This window comes from Hyperolius riggenbachi, chromosome 1, assembly GCF_040937935.1.
Source record: "Hyperolius riggenbachi isolate aHypRig1 chromosome 1, aHypRig1.pri, whole genome shotgun sequence".
Lineage (NCBI taxonomy): Eukaryota > Metazoa > Chordata > Amphibia > Anura > Hyperoliidae > Hyperolius > Hyperolius riggenbachi.
The window spans coordinates 566,586,512-566,603,781 of record NC_090646.1 but is presented as its reverse complement, the minus strand read 5'-3'; the positions used below and the strand labels follow the sequence as shown (position 1 = coordinate 566,603,781).

At 40.6% G+C, this 17,270-nt stretch overlaps 1 protein-coding gene across 7 annotated transcripts in view; it reads left to right on the top strand.

The window, feature by feature from the left end:
• The window catches only part of MCTP1 (multiple C2 and transmembrane domain containing 1), a 980,166-nt gene that overhangs the window by 848,817 nt on the left and 114,079 nt on the right, over positions 1-17,270 (top strand). For 6 of the 7 annotated variants that reach the window (XM_068247591.1, XM_068247583.1, XM_068247617.1 and 3 more), the window contains one exon: positions 13,451-13,504. In XM_068247591.1, coding sequence (XP_068103692.1) covers positions 13,451-13,504 — 54 coding nt within the window. Of the gene's footprint in view, positions 1-13,450; positions 13,505-16,460; positions 16,608-17,270 lie in introns of those variants that run through there. The other variant, XM_068247599.1, reaches the window with a different exon arrangement.

Genomic DNA, 17,270 nt, shown 5'->3' with positions numbered 1-17,270 from the left:
GGTTAAAGGACCACTGTCAGGAAAATCTTAAAATTTAAAATACAGTATATGTAAACATATACAGATAAGAAGGGCAATTCTCCCAGAGTAAAATGAGCCATATATTACTTTTCTCATATGTTGCTGTCAGTTACAGTAGGTAGTAGAAATCTGACAGAACCAACAGGTTTTGGACTAGCCCATCTCCTCCTGGGGGGGTTCTCTGGGTTTTCTTTATTTTCAAAAGCACTCAGTGAATGGCAGTTGCTCTGTCCAACTGCCAAAAACAGTGTATGGTGAGCAGGGAGGTTAGCCAGCATCTTTATATAAATCATTTTCAGGGAGTGTCTTTATAAAGAATAAAGGCCATGCTGAGAAGCCCCCATGAAGAGATGGACTAACCCAAAACCTGTTGGTAATGTCAATTTTTTACTACCTACTGTAAGTGACAGCAACATAGGAGAAAAGTAATTTTTGGCTCATTTTACTCTGGAAGAGCCATGCTTCTTATTTGTATATGTTGACATATATTTGAAATTGTAAGATTTTTTTGACTGTGGTCCTTTAACCACTTAGGTCTATCTGGACGGATATATCCGTCCAGATAGCCTGCCCTGCTGCGGCTGCGCCACGCGCTCCCGACGCCTTCCGCTGCCCCTGAGATCAATTAATGGGAATACAGTTCCCATTCATTGATCTATGTCCCCGTAAGAAAAAACGACGGCTTCTCTGAAAAACCGCAATTTTTCTACGTCTCACGTCACCCCTTCAGTTCCTGTAAGCGAGAGCTTTACAGGATGAAAAATCAAAAAATCACTGTGGCCATCTTGTGGCCAAATAGTAAAACTACATCTACATACATTGTTTTTTAAATATACACAATCACATTTAAAGTTACCTGATTACCTCCCCACTAAGAAAAACCCCAAATAAAATTTTTAATTAAAAAAAAAATACAATAAGAAAAAACATAAATAGTTACCTAAGGGTCTGAACTTTTTTAATATGCATGTCAAGCGAGTATATAACTATTTATTTATTTATAAGCTTGTAAATAGTGATGGACGCAAATTGAAAAAATGCACCTTTATTTCCAAATAAAATATTGGCGCCATACATTGTTATAGGGACATAATTTAAATGGTGTAATAACCGGAACAAATGGGCAAATAAAATACGTGGGTTTTAATTATGATCGCATGTATTATTTTAAAGCTATAATGGCTGAAACCTGAGAAACAATTAATTTTTTCCATTTTTCTCTTAATATTCACGTTAAAATGCATTTAGAAAAAAATAATTGTTAGCAAAATGTACCACCCAAAGAAAGCCTAATTGGTGGCAGAAAAAACAAGATATAGATCAATTCATTGTGATAAGTAGTGACAAAGTTATTGGCGAATGAATGGGAGGTGAAAGTTGCTCGGATGCGTTAGGTGAAACGACACTGTAGGCTGAAGTGGTTAATGACCTGATCACTAAATCTCTATGGGGGATTTTTCCATAATGTTCACACAAGAAACATGTGCTAGTGTGCATTGCTTAGCAACATGTTATGCTGTGTATGGCAGAGCAGTGCATTCCTAGCCCCCTTTAGTTGGAGTATATTGCTGATGTAAGGAGCACACGTGTGATGAATGAGAGTTTGTATGCCGCTGCATTGCAATGTGTTGCTGAACAGCATATTGCTGCTTAGCTGTACATGAGGTGTGAGCAGGCAGTAAATCTCAATTTGCTACACCTTCACTGCATATGCTTTGCTGAACAGCATATTGCTGCTTTGCTGTACATGAGGTGTGAGCAGCCTGTAAATCTCAATCTTCTGCACCTTCACTGCATATTTACTCCATTACATTTATTTTTTACTTGCTTGCAATCATTTTGTGCAAAACTCTGTGGCGTATTTAAAATGTTCCTAGGTACTGCCCTACAGGTGAAATCAGGTTGGGAATCCAGCTGATCTACTGCCTGTGTATGTTTGGCATTGGATCTCAGGTTGTGTCCTGTTGTCAGCACTGGACTCTGGTCACTCCATGGGTGAACTGAAGATGGCTGTGGAAAGCCTCCTACCGTACATGAGTGAGCCCTCACACTGACAATACACTGTTGTCAGTATAATCCCGGAACTGGCTTGTTTCTGCCCTGATAGCATAGATTTTGGCAAGGCACTTCTTTGTAAGATGAGTATTTGTGGGGTTTCAGAGGTCCTTACTAGTTTTGTTTTTTTATTTTTTTATTTACTTAGGAGAGAGTTTAAGGATAGAAAGGAAATAAACAAGTGTTTCACATTTTTGGCGGTGGAGTTGACGCCAAGCAATTAATTAGGGTGCCGGAGACATCCGGGTAAAATACGCGCAGCCATAGCTGGATATATTAATATTTCTGATTAGTGGCTATCACTGTTAATTTGAGCACCGGGCACGAATGTGGAGTGAAGGTGGTGGGTTAGAATAACGCATTGGAGAGGGGAGTTTAATGCTAGGATTTAATAGCAGGGTTTAGTGTTAGTGTCAGACATCTGAGAGGGGGTTTAGTGTTAGGCATTGGAAGGGGGGAGTGTTAATGTTAGGCATGGGGGGGTTAGTGTTAGGCAATCGGAGAGGGGCTTAGTATTAGGCATCAGAAGTGGGGATTAGGGTTAGGCATCGGAGGCAGGGATTTGGTGTTAGGCATTGGAAGGGGTTTTTAGAGTTAGGCATTGAGCAGAGGGAGATTAGGTTTAAGCATCATTAGAGGAAGGTCTCTGTGTAAGAATAAGGTTTGGTTAGGCTATAGTAAAACATCAGTTAAAATGACCGATCGGAATAACCCACTGAAACATACTGTAGTAGAATATCTTGCAGCTACTGCCGGCACCCAAATTCTTGCAGCGCCCATTTTAAATGTACACATAGTTGCAGTTATCAATACAGTGCATGTTGTATCCACTATTTGCCAGTATGGACTTAAATTCTTAAATCCAAAAGAATTTGGTTGACTCCTGGCCGTCTGTAAACACTGCAGTTGGGTAGTGGGAAAAATGTTTAGTGCAGCACAGGACATTATTAATCAAGAGGGGATCAGAGCTATTAGTAGGAAAATATAAGCTAAAGACGCTTATTATGGACAGTTTAAGAAACATCGCCTTTTATGTTAATTATCCAGATTTCAGTGTGATTTGCCTTTATAAAACAGAGGGAAACTTGCAATAATTCAGCTTTAAAGGGATACTGTAGGGGGGTCGGGAGAAAATGAGCTGAACTTACCCGGGGCTTCTAATGGTCCCCCGCAGACATCCTGTGTTGGCGCAGCCACTCACCGATGCTCCGGCCCCGCCTCCAGTTCACTTCTGGATTTTCTGACTTTAAAGTCAGAAAACCACTGCGCCTGCACGCCCGTGTCCTCGCTCCCGCTGATGTCACCAGGAGTGTACTGCGCAGACACAGACCATACTGGGCCTGCGCTGTGCGCTCTTGATGACATCAGCGGGACCGAGGACACGGCAACGCAGGCGCAGTGGTTTTCAGACTTTAAAGTCTGAAATTCCAGAAGTGAACCGGAGGCGGGGCCGGAGCATCGGTGAGTGGCTGCGCCAACACAGGATGTCTGCGGGGGACCGTTAGCAGCCCCGGGTAAGTTCAACTCATTTTCCCCTGACCCCCCTACAGTATCCCTTTAAGTGAACATTTGTGAACATACCCACAATGCACCACTACTGAATTATCTCTTTATGCCCCTGTAAGCCAGGCTTTCATCCAGAACCGCTGGTGTATAGCAAGCCTATAGCTTTAAATTTTACACAGCCACACAGTGGCGTAGCTAAGGAGCTGTGGGCCCCAATGCAAGTTTTACATTGGGGCCCCCCAAGCACTCTATACATAACAAATGATACGGCACACCAAAACCTGCCAATGGCAACTACAGGGTCAGAGGTACAAGAAGGGGATGGGCAACAGTTTGTTAGTGATTACCATTATTCAAAGTATCTATAGACGTGATTATTATGAGCACAAGAGCAATAGAATTCTAATGCTGCAGCTGAGGGAGGGCCCCTCGGGGCCCCTCTGGTCCAAGGGCCCCGATGCGGTCACAGCCTCTGCACCCCTATTGCTACGCCCCTGCAGCCACATCAACCCCACATGTAGACAGACTGCTTTGGACTTTAGGTCCTCATTAGTACATGGCAGGGATTGATATTACTGTACTGGATAGGGCTTGGACCAGAACAACAGAGTAACCAAGCAGCTCGGAAGGCAAATCACATCAAGCATTGCTTTTTAGTAGGAGGGCGTTTCAATCTCTTTTAGCCCCTATACATTCCTAGTGGTTTGGGTCACACTGTGCTGCTTGGTTACTCTGTTGTCCTGATTTCAGTATCAGAAACACTTCCCATTGCTGCATATTGGTATGCAGCCCCGCCCTCCTAGCCATATCACAGCTTAGGCTTTTTAGTTAACGTATACTGTATACTGAGAGTATAAGCCAACCCCCCACTTTAACCACATTTTAAAAAAAAGTTAGAAAGGATTGACTTGAACATGTGCCAAAGGCAGGGTGCAGTGATGGCTTTGTGCCCCCCCTTCCTGCCAGAATGGTATGTGGTAGTGATGACTGTGTCTCTGCCCCGGTGCAGAGCTGTCACTGACCCCTTCCAGAGGCCAGTAAGTGCAGGGTGAGTGAATCACTGTTGTATCCCTCAGAATGGGGTATAGTGGAGTTTTGGCGTTGTGTGGCCATTGTACATAACAAGGCCATGCCCCCAAATCCAGCATAAAAATTGTCACTCCCACAAGTGCTCCCCACCATATGTAGAGTTCAGTAGATCGGTTACAGCAGTGTTAAAGTCCCATCCCACTCCCCACACGCCCCGTCATGTGCAGAGTGGATCATGCTGCTTTCACTCACCGGTCCGCACTCCCAGGATTCCTCTCTAACTTGTCTGTTGCAGTCTGTGACGCCCTGCAATAGTGCATGTAACAAGAGGTGCAACTAGTGGGAATCATAGAAATATATATTTAGGCTGTATGTATGATAAAGGTAGTAAGTAGAAACTCATAGGACAAGTTTATTGTACTATACAGAGGTCATTGTCATTTAGACAAGATGGTTGTGTTTGATTTTACAGTACCAATCCCATGTTCATTTCTATTCTATAAAGGAAGCTTGTATCAGAGGTACTGTCATTATTGTCCTGTTTCCACACACAGCCCTCCTTGAAAAGAGTTTTGCAGCAGTGTATGTATGTGAGATGGAATAGTAGGTGCTTGTAGCTGACTTCCAGCTTGCCCCACGTTATTTTGACTGTAAAAACCATTCCGTCCCTTAACTATATAGAACCTGACAGGACTGTCAATAATTTCCCTCCTTTGTAGTTATTCCTTCCCCTCGCTCACCTCTTGCTTCTGAGATCCGTGATAAATGAAAACATTTATAAAACGCCCCGCATTCCATAACAAAAAATAAACTTCATCTCCTTCTCTTTTCTATCTTTTCAAACTGCAAGATCATGTTGGCCTGACATATAATTTACTACCTTCACAGAAATCGCCACATTTTTTATCCCTAAAGGTCTTGCAGGGTGATTTAAATGACCTTATCACCTCGGTTAAGATGGACAGGAGGCAGACAACATTATAATGTACAGCATGTTCCCTTGATAAACACCTCTATCATACAGAGGTGAACCGGTGCATTTATCCCGCAGGTCAGGACCCACAAAGCTCTTTGGATGAGAATGTGAAAAATCTCTGAAGACTGTGCCAGCTTCTCAGCGTGCGTTGAAAGCCGTTGTCAAGAATAGTAGCCTATTAAAGGCATCTGGATGGAACAAATCAAAATGGACAAAATAAATGGGGACAAATTTAGCCAACTTTTATGGCTGTAGCAATTACTGCAATTTTGTGAGGAAAGTGTTGTCAGAAGCCAGGTTTACATTCACAGGATCCATTTTTTCCAAATTGCTTTTTCTTTTCAATTTAATTCTGAGCAGCTACGTGTTTCTTAGAGTTGTGGCAATTTTAATGGAGAGAAAAGAGGGAAAAAAATACTTTTTTTTGTTGTTGTTGCATTTTGCATTCAAAAGCAGTGATAGTTACGATAATGATGAAAATTATAGTTCAATTAAATTTTACGCAGCATGAAAAGTAATCTAAAATCGTGTACAGAGATGTTCAAATTCATCCCATGTCTGTAGGAAATGTAAACTATTGCTAATGTCAATTTTGTTTTTTAAGTTGAAGAACTTTTCTTTTAGTTTTGGATAGATCAGGAAAAGGCTAAAAACTTAGGCATCTCTTATTTTATTTATTTTATCACACTTTATATTGTCTTTGAGATCTTTACTAGCTTTGTGTCATGTTATCAGCAGCAGGAAGTTTAAATGATGCCAATAGCATTAAAAACACATTTTATATAGTAGCCTAAAGAAGAATTGGAAACGGTCAGTGGTTCAACATTGCTGGGAAAGAGACATGGACCGCATTTTTACTCTTAGGCCGGTTTCACATCTGCAACCAGCGTTTTCAATGTGGGGCAATTTGATGATCACACCGCAATGCATCGCATAATACAAGCTTTCTAGATACCTGCATTAATGAGGATTTCATGTAATTCATTTTGGCAACACATACCTTAATTGAGAATGTCTACCGCTCACTTCCAATTGCAGAAATATGTATTGCAAGCAAGTAAATTGAAAAATTCTGCTTCCGCGTATACGCACTGCAACGCTAATGGGAAACAGTTTAAAATATCTGCCAAAGCATTGACTTACATGACTTCCAGCCAAAGTACATCACCACATATGCTGGCCCATAGCACTCTGTTGCCTTAGCATTAATTCGCCTACGTCCGCCACATCACTTTGCATTCAGTATGAAATGTCCCATAGACATTCATTGTTTTAGCGTTACCCTGCACTAGTGTATAGGGAGTCTTAGGCAAAGTTCACAGTGGGCATTATGTTGCATTTCCTGTAAGTGGTGCATTACAGTGCAGCTAGCTATGTTGTAAATCAGCCATTAGGCCGCACTACAATGCATTACCATGGACCTAGCCTCACACAACAGCAGGAAATTTACATCTTTGTTCTCACACTTGTTAAAAATCGAGTGTGGTTTGTGATTTTTTGAAATTGCAATTCACATATATCTGATGTGTTTCAATGGCTTTACATTTTTTTGCATTCATATGCAAATTTGGGATTACGGTTTTTCTGTGTTTAAAATATGGCTTACAGGTCTGCATACTTTTGCGTGCAATGTGCAATTCATGTGTTAATGCATTAAAATTAGCATTTTTCATCAAAATTTGCATGCGATTTTGACATTGATTAGATTCATTTTGATGCAAATTAACTTGATTGATATTCATCAAGAAATCACAACAGAAAATTTAGCAATTAAGCAGTAAAATCTGGTCTGCCTAGCAAACCAATTCTCATTTATTGGGCTCAGCTTCCATTCCTGGCCTTGAAGAGGGAAGCAGTGTTCAACCCACCCATTTCTTCCACAACACTCCACACCTATTAAACAGGAGCTGTTAGGTAAGGGGTCTCAGAGAAAATAAACACATATATCCAGTGGCGTAGCTAAGGAGCTGTGGGCCCCGATGCAAGTTTTACAATGGGGCCCCCCAAGCACTCTATACATAGCAATTGATACGGTGCACCAAAACCTGCCAATGGCAACTACAGAGTCAGAGGTGCAAGGAAGGGATGGGAAACAGTTTGTTAATGATTACCACTATTCAAAGTATCTATAGAAGTGATTATTATGAGCACAGGACAAATAGAGAGCTAATACTGTAGTTGAGGGAGGGCCCTTCGGGGCCCCTCTGGCCCAAGGGCCCCGATGCGGTCGCTACCGCTGCACCCCCTATTGCTACGCCCCTGCATATATCAGTAGCTAAAGATTGGCTGTACTTACATTACATATGCATTTCACTGTCCACGTTTGGATTTCACAGAATTTTTATATAGTATATGCAGAGATTGATGCTCCTGACAGCTCATGGCAGGTTCCATGTTTGTCTGTCGTCCTATGAAGCCAAATGTGTCGTCATGTCCTCCCTGCTTCCTGATCACAGAAAAGCTCGTACTGAATAACACAGTGTGCAGTGAATATTAATTAGCCATGTGGCTAGGAACAATAGCGGACTCCTGCAGTGTACTCTGCCCGGAGATTTATCAGTGCTACGCGCTGGACTGATTACAAGCTGCTGAAACTCTATCCTGTAATGTCTCATTAGCAGCCGAGGGGAGGGCCCCAGAATGCTTTGCAGTATGGTATGCGGCTTGCGTCCTGCTTGGGTCTAACAGCTTTGCTGATAAGCACACATCAAAGGTAAGAGAGATTTTTATCTTCAGTAATGCCTTTTTGGCTCCCTTCTAAACTGTTTAACACAGGAGAATAGAGGTTTAAATTAGCTTCTGCAGCCTGACAGTTACTCTTTAAGGCATCTAATGACATTTACTTATGTCTGCAAAATAATGTTTTCCTCCGATCGTCCCGTGTATATAAGCGGTGTGTTCTAACATCTTGTCAGTATACAGGAACAAAGTCTTAAAAAGCCGAAAGCTTACTTTTCGTTTTACTCTAAGTTAGCCAATCAGTGGTATCATCCTGATTCAAAACTTCTTACTTTTACTGATGGCTAGCACAGTACAATACTCTACTGCAACCTAAAACCTTAAAGCGATATATTTAACAAATCTGCAATTCTGCAAATGCTTGAAACAATGGCCAATATTCAGTTCACTTTTTCTTAGGAGATAATGTTTCATATTCTTTTTAAATAACTTTTCAGTGCTTTTCAATTGAAAAAGTACCAAAAAGTAGGTGACAAAGTACTATCAAAATTATTCTTCCTTCTAGGAATACTAGATATGCTAAAACACACTACCTCTATATGTTTGTTGTATACTACCCCTCCTCTTGTTTCCCCCATTCCTTTAGATTGTAAGCTCGCAAGGGCAGGGCTCTCTCCTACTTTTTGTGTCTTGGAAATCACTATACATTTTATTCATCAAGTTACTATCACTGTCATTACCAATTCTGTATCTTGTATTCTGTATTTTGTATCGTTTTTGTATTTTGTCACCAATTATGTATTTTGTATATTGGTGTACAACATTGTCTGCATTATTATGTACCCCATGTTCGTTTCTTACTTTGCACAGCGCCACGGAAAATGTTAGCGCTTTATAAATCAATAATAACAATAAAATGTCTTATGAGCCAACAGCAAGCAAGAAAATACTCAGAATAATTGTGATAGAACTTGTCGACCTACTTTTTGGTACTTTTTAATTGCAGAGTGCTGGAATGTTATTTTAAACAAAGATGAACAATTATCTCGTAGGAGAAAACTCAGGAGAAAAAGCTACCGTAGTTGCATATGTACCTATGACTAGTACTTCTTCCCTCTCATTCAGTAGAGTGAGTAACTAGCCATTTTAGCACTATCCTACAATATGTATATATAAATATCTGGTGATTTAAAAAGTGTGCTGGTAAGTCTTTTAGCATTTAGCATATTGTACATTTCTACAAAAATTGACGCCTATAACACATGAAGGGAGGGCTTTACATTGTTGGATTATATATTTCACCTGTTTTGGTTATTTACAGTGTTTGGTTTTGGAATCCTACTTTTTCCCAAGCTAGAAACATCTGAATGAAACAGATCTACATGGGGCTAAACTGCAAACCGGAAGCTCGATTTTCACTTTTGACCCCATCTGATTTCCCTCTTAAGATTCTGTTTTAGTGTTGAAACATATGGTAGTTTGGAGTAAAGTTGAGGAGTCCTTCAGTCCTTGCAGTATTTAGTTTCAACTACAGGCAGCTGTATCATTGTTTAGTTGCAATGATATTATGAGGGGACCATTAGTGCCTTAACTTACTTTCCTATCATAGATTATTTTAGTTTATCAAATACTATAATGCCATGTAAGGGTTCACAGTATGATAACACAATGTGCAAGTGTCACACCCCAACTCCCTAGAAAATTACATTAAATATTAAGCAAGTCAATGTGAAACCTTATAGGATTTAAACAAAACAAACAAACACTTATTTGGGGAGAAATTATTTAAACTCTAGTTCCATATACTGTATATACCGTACCGTATAGTTAAGCTAACTTTTGAACTCAAAATATTGGGTCAAAATTGTCTTTGGGGGAGGGGGTGTGCTTATTCCCAAGTTATGCATGATAGTGGGCATGTGTGGGATCCCTGGTGCAGAGTTTGCAATTGAAGCAAGGCTGTAACCAGGGTCCTATTTACGCTTTATGCTAAGTGGAAATGAACCCAGAACTCCAGCGCTGCGTAATATGTCGGTGCTTTATAAAAAACAATAAATAAATAATGAACTTCCCCTCCGCAGCATGATAACTTTTATGGGAAAACAATCCTCATTACAATTTATGAAAATCCTAAAAATAATGAAGCTTTAACTAGGATTCACATTCCAGAGAGCAAAATAGGGGATTACCTGGATCAGCAAGAATTTTTTTTAAACGGAGAGGTGTTACTTTGTGATAGGACAGGAAAAGTGGAGGGAGGTGTTACTTTGTGATAGGACAGGAAAAGTGGAGGGAGGTGCTACTTTGTGATAGGACATGAAAAGTGGAGGGAGGTGTTACTTTGTGAAAGGACAGGAAAAGTGGAGGGGGAAGGAGAGAAGTAGGGCCTATGTTGGTTGCACTATTATGTTTAAAGGGAACCTTAACTGAACGGGGGGTAAAGAGCTTCACTTACCTGGGGCTATTACCAGCCCCCTGCAGCTGTCCTGTGCCCTCGGAGCTGCTCTGAAATCCTCCGGTCCCCCGCTGTCACTTAGTTTCGTTTTTGATGACTCACCAGTCAGCCAGCCGCCATGCGTATTATTGGACGCATTCCCTACTGCAATTAGCGCTGTTGCGGACCGTAACACGTGCAAAAATATGCGTTGCTGCATTCCGCACGCGTAGATATGTGGCAACGCATATTTTGCGGTCCGCAACAGCGCTCAGTTAAGGTTCCCTTTAAGTTGGTAGAAGTTTGTTAGTTTATATACCAGATGGAATACTTCATTGCCCCAGTATCTAGTAGTACTAGTTTACATATTTAGTATTAGTTTAGTGGACCCAAATTAAAAATACAAGATTTCAGAAACAAAATCTATTTTCTAAATTATAATAATAAATAGCAGCCTTTTTTCAGCTGCATGATGACAAATATAAAATATTTTACATTTATTGGAGGAACCCCTCCCTTCCTTTCATATTGCCGGGACAGAATCGGCAAACTGGTGGAGTAGGTGGTATCCGGCAAAGGAGGAATTGCTAATGGCTGCCACCTGTATGACCCTAGTTATGAAAGGTGAAGGGTTAAAAGTATGCACTGAAATGCTCATAGGCTTGAAGGAGTGTTTATTTATCTTTCTATGTGTCAGAATGGTGCAACTAAATATATTGAATTAAAAAAATGTTTGGTTTGGGTCCACTTTAAGGAAGTATCCTGTAACGTGTTAGTTTTCTTCTACAGGTGAAACTCAAAAAATTTGGATATCATGCAAAAATCCATGTATTTCAGTTATTTAACTTAAAAGGTGAAAATAATATATGAAATAGGAAGCCTTTGCATGTGTTTTGGATTGTTCAGCTGATTAGAGTCTAACACTTAGAGCCTAGAATATTGAACATTTTCATATTCTGGGAATTTGGTTTTGGGGTTTTCATAAACTGTAAGCTATAATCATCAGAATAATGAAAAATATCTCGCTTTCCATGCAGACAGACACAGAACATTTATATTTCTCTTTTCTTCTGTTGGACTCAAAGCCCCAGAGCTGCAACCACTAGAGCACTCTCTACAGACAGCAGCAGTTTTAGGGAGTCTTGCCCAAGGTCTCCTTACTGAATAGCTGATGACTTGCTAAACAGGAAGAGCCAAGATTCAAAAACAGGTCCCCTGTTTCAGAGGCAGAGCCAGTGCACTATCCCATGAGTCTATTTCATATATAAGTTTCACCTTTTAAGTTGAAATAAATCGACTTTTGCAGGATTATCTAACTTTTCAAGTTTCACTTGTATTCCCTTTGCCAAGCTGAGCATGACAGACAGCAACTAAAGGCTGGTTCACACTTGGTTCTTTTTCAGTGCTTTGCTGGTTGCCGGTGATCAGCAAAGCGCTGCTACTAATGTATTCCTATGGATACATTAACACTTCGGCATTTGTGATTTCGATTAATCGCCAACACGCTGCATGCAGTGTCTTGGGGGTATTTGCGCTGTGATTCTCGTTCTATTGACAGGAATCACAAGTGCAAATAATGCTGAAATTGCTAGAATTTTCCGCCGAATCGTGATCGCGGACACGAATGCGATCGCTGGGAAGCGCCCGGCAAGTGCCCAATGTGAACCGCCCCTGACTTTGTTAATAAGGAATGAAGATAGCAGGATTAATATTTTTCTGACTTCAGGTTCCAAATGGCAGTGTTTTTAACCCCATGCATTTCAGCGCTCTACACGTACTATGGTTACCCAGCAGTAAAAAAACACCCAAAAACATGTGACATCACTCTCATGTGACTCAGTGTGGTGACCGCCTCTGCCCTGACTATTCCTTTATAACGTTGCTGATGAGTTGGACGCAGGGTGAGACAAATGGTGGTTCACCCTGCTGCTGCTCAAATTCTCGACAGCATTAAATACCATTCCCCCTCTGAGTCATAGCAAGTGGAAGGGGGAAGTAATTTGGGATCGCCGGAACCCCAAATTACCCATCCACAGTGCATACATTACTGCTATAGCGGTGCAGACTCCACCGGCACCACGTGATTCGCTCACTTCACCGAATCCACCTGCTTCACCCAGTCGGTGCACAAGAGCAGCTGAAAGGTGGAAAATTCACTTCCACTAACCCCTCCGTGTGACAGAGACTTAACTTTGGATAGTTAGGGTTCTGGTGCTTCGTTGCATGTTGTGGTTCACCTTATATTTGCAGTTTTCTCACGTGTAGATAGTGTACTTATTTTCAGTAAAATGTTATTTTCTTCACTATTATCTGGTGTTCAGTCTTTACTTCATTTCTACCAAGATGTTTATCTGTTTACTGCCTGTATTGTTTGTAACAAATACGCTAGTACAATTTGGCTGAAGTAAGTGAATTAACCTCTACTAAATGTCCAGAAATCTCTTTACTCATTAATTACTTTTCAATTACTTTGAGTGATGAATCATCTATAACAAGAAAAAAAAGTATACAGGTGAAGCTCTTTTATTTTCTCTTTAGTTATACCATAACTTGAATAAATAGTAAGCTCCACAGGAAAACAAAGTTGTTTTTTGTTCCTGGTCCAGTTTCTCTCCTGAACATTCATTAATGACATCGTGTTGCCATACTGTAAAGCTTAATAAAGTTCTGTCAAAGTGTTTAAAAATGGAAAGCTATGACTCTGTATACTGTAATAGTATAGTGCTGATTTTTTTTCTCTGTGTCCGCAGGTAATGGAAGACATGTTCGAGGACGAGGACGAGGAGGATGACAAAGATGACAAGGTAATTATCCTTCAGTACACATGGGTACCTGAGGTTATCAGGAAGTGCGGGTGACACAGACAGGGGGAATAAAGCTTGGAATGTGGCAGGACAGATTGAACAGCCTGTTTATCATTCATGCGGTGATGCTGTATGTTGCAAAAAGGAATAGAAGATCTGCAAAACTATTTATGTCTGCAGCAGGGTCAAATATTTTTATGTCTGCCAAGAACAAATATGCTTCAACTTGTCTCAGGCTGTTAGCTCTTTTCATAAGCTGCTGAGAAATATTGGTGAAGGACAAAGTGTCGTCCTGCTGGAAAGTTACTGATATGACTGCCCGGGAATAAGGAGTGCTTGCAAAACACAGACTCAACATTGGTGACAGCTTTTTATGGAAACTAAAGTGCTCATTAAACTGTTCTTACTGCACAAAGCAAGATAATTTCTGGTAGTGGGTGATACAGAAAGGCTAGGGTGAGTTCACGGTGGCATTTGCACCAGGTGGTTTATGGACGATTTAATAGCCAGACAAATTAATGTTTATTAGAAATATCACATTGGCTTTAAGTGTATCATGTGCCTGGTTGTGTGTTTATTTTAAATGCAATTTTTGTCATGCTTTTGGGTAGCTTTTTGGATTGTGGAAGCCTATGGTTATACCTGTCAAAAGCCTACAAAAGTGGCTACAAAATGTTTAAAGGACATTTGGAAGGAGGGTTTTGAAGATAACAATAATGATAATTCCAATATTTGTATAGCGCTTTCCTCTTGGTGGACTCAGTTGAGCTTGAGCTGCAGCCACTATTTTGGTACTCTGTTTTGCCCAAGAACTCCTACTGAATAGGTGCTGGCTTACTGAATAGGAAGAATAGGATGAACTCAGATGGACACACAAACTTGTTTCAACTAATGGGGAAGGCGGGGGGGGGGGGGGGGGGGGGAGAGATAGGGAAGAAAGAGCAAGAGTCAAGGATAGTGTTGTATTTGTTTTAAATCTGTGAGTGGTAATGTATAGAGAGATATACTAACAAAAGTGGTCACTGTAATAGGTGACAAATTGATGTGCTGGCGGGAATAACAAACACAACCCTGATTGGGTTAAAATATACAGAGGTGCCAAAGGATATAAAATAATTAAAAACACTTTAAAAAGTGGTAGAAGTGGGCTTACCTCATAATTTTAAGTCACACAAATATGAATGATTCTTTTACTCCAACAAAAAATTACAAGAGATACTCAAAATTCCTTTGCGTTTCTCGGCACAACAGCCGCTTCTTCAGGCACATATGAGAGAGTATCTGGTCCAATGAGTGTCTAGTGTGTGCATAGCTTTACCCCAGAGTGGTTAGAGCTAACTCTCTCTCACAGACTCCTACCTGCCATGCATTGCAGTGATTCAGGCAGTGGCACAGCTATAGGGGATGCAAAGATTGGGGGCCCACCTTCATCTATCTTATTATCTTTTCATTGGTGCTATGCTGGTAATTAACACCTCTATATGTGCATTAAATAGTAATCCTTAACAAACGGTCTCCTTACTCTGCAGCTGTCCTTGGTAGGTTTGGGGGGGGTTCATATCAATACAGTGGTTGGGGCCCAATGTAAAACTCGCACTGGGGCCCCAAGCTCCTTAGTTACACCACTGGATTCAGGATTTAGTTTAAAGAAAATTTGAGGTTTTTTAATAAATTTTATGGCTGTCCAACAATGCACCTAAGGGCTGTTACATAGTGAAATTGCCAAATGCAACCGATAAGCCATATTGTAGCAATTTTTAGCAATCAATTTTTTACAGCAATTTTGCTTTTTTTACAGCATTTCTTTGCTTTTAACACAATTGCAAATGCTGTAAAAATGTTACATGCATCTGGATTACGATTTTTAGAAAAACAAATTGCCGTAGTGTGAAAACTGTCATAGGATTACATAGTCAAAGTGCTTTCGAAATCACTGATGATCAGCAAATCACTGAAAAAAGCGCTTGCAGGGTGAAACAGCCCTGACTATTGCATGCACTGCTTCAGTCTTATTGGTGCTGCAGAACATGACAATTTGGTATGCAGTACAGCTCCTGCTTATATTCTATCTGATGCGGTAGAGACTAAAGATGCAGCAAGTGCTTCCTATAACTGGTCACTGTTCTTATTTTCGAGGATATTGTGGTTTAGTCTTGGAAGTCTTAAAGTGAATGTAAAGTAACATTTTTTTTATTTAAAGGGGCACTATGGCGAAACATTTTAAAATGTAAAATATGTGCAACCATATACAAATAAGAAGTACATTTTTTCCAGAGTAAAATGAGCCATAAATTATTGTTCTCCTATGTTGCTGTCACTTGCAGTAGGTAGTCAAAATCTGACAGAAGCAACAGGTTTTGGACTAGTCCATCTCTTCATAGGGGATTCTCAGGGATTTATTTATTTTCAAAAGCACTTAGTGAATGGCAGTTGCTCTGTCAAACTGCCAAAAAACTGTGTAGCGAGCAGGGATGCTGGCCAGCATCATTGTTTAAATCATTTTTAGGGATTATCTTTATAAAGAATAAAAGCCTTGCTGAGAATCCCCTATGAAGAGCTGGACTAGTTCAAAACCTGTCACTTCTGTCAGATTTCTACTACCTACTGTAAGTGACAGCAACATAGGAGAAAGGTAATTTATGGCTCATCTGGAAAAAACGTACTTCTTATTTGTCTATGTTTGCACATATTTTACATTTTAAAATTTTTCGCCATAGTTCCCCTTTAACTAACTGGAGAATCTTGTACCTTTAAGCCATACATACTTTACAGGACCTGTCTCATGCCTGTCTCTCGAAATCCCTCCATGTAATTATCAAACAGCTTGGTCAAACATCCCTGTAATAAGGAAGAGGCCGAGCTGATTCCTGTGGCTCTGCCTTACCTCTGCCCATCTCCGCCCCTCACTCCTCCTTCTAAATGCAATCTCTCAGCTTGCAACTACTTTGTGTCTCAGGTAGCAAGTGATCATGCCCGTGCCAGAATACAAGCTCTGTGCACTGAAGGACGCTCTGGAGCTGCGCGGTGCACTCGGGAGTACAATGTGTGTGTGTGTGTGTGTGTGTGTAATAAGAGGAAACAGAGATAACCTGGAAGAACTCCAGAGGTCGCGGCCATCTTTAGAATGAAACCTCGGAACTTTGAAGATGAAAATATCAGGAAAGAGAGTTGCAGGAGTGGCGTTAATGTTACAGAATGAATTGATTTAATATACTGTACCAGTCTATGTGGGTTTTTTTTTAGCTTGACATTTGCTTTAAAGCATGTTACAATATTGTTGCTGTAGCTACAGCTACAGTTATAATCAAAGTCACGGATGTACATTACAGGCAAGTGAGAAATCCTCTCACACTAACAAACTTAGAGAAGAGTGCGTAGCAATTATGCACACTGCAGGAGGCATGCACTCATTCAGATAAAATAAAATGAAAGTTACGATTTGCTTTAAGTATTTCATTATGGCTGCTAATTTTATTAAAGAAGTCATAATGATAAATGCATAAATTTCATAGGAACATCTCCACACCAGCTATACTAAATCTTTCAGGAATCTTCACTCTGCGAAATGCTGCCCTGCTGCTTCATTTCCAGCATAGTCATCAGAAGTGTCTGGCTCCATGCAATAAAAGATAAGCAGCGGAGCCTTCCTACGTTTCCCACTCACACCATGTACACTTCAGGGGCTTCTATGTCTGGAGAGAGCTACTAGAGTACTTCCTGTATCTCCGCCCCAATCCCTGTGGCTTCCTGTGTGGGCAGAGATAAT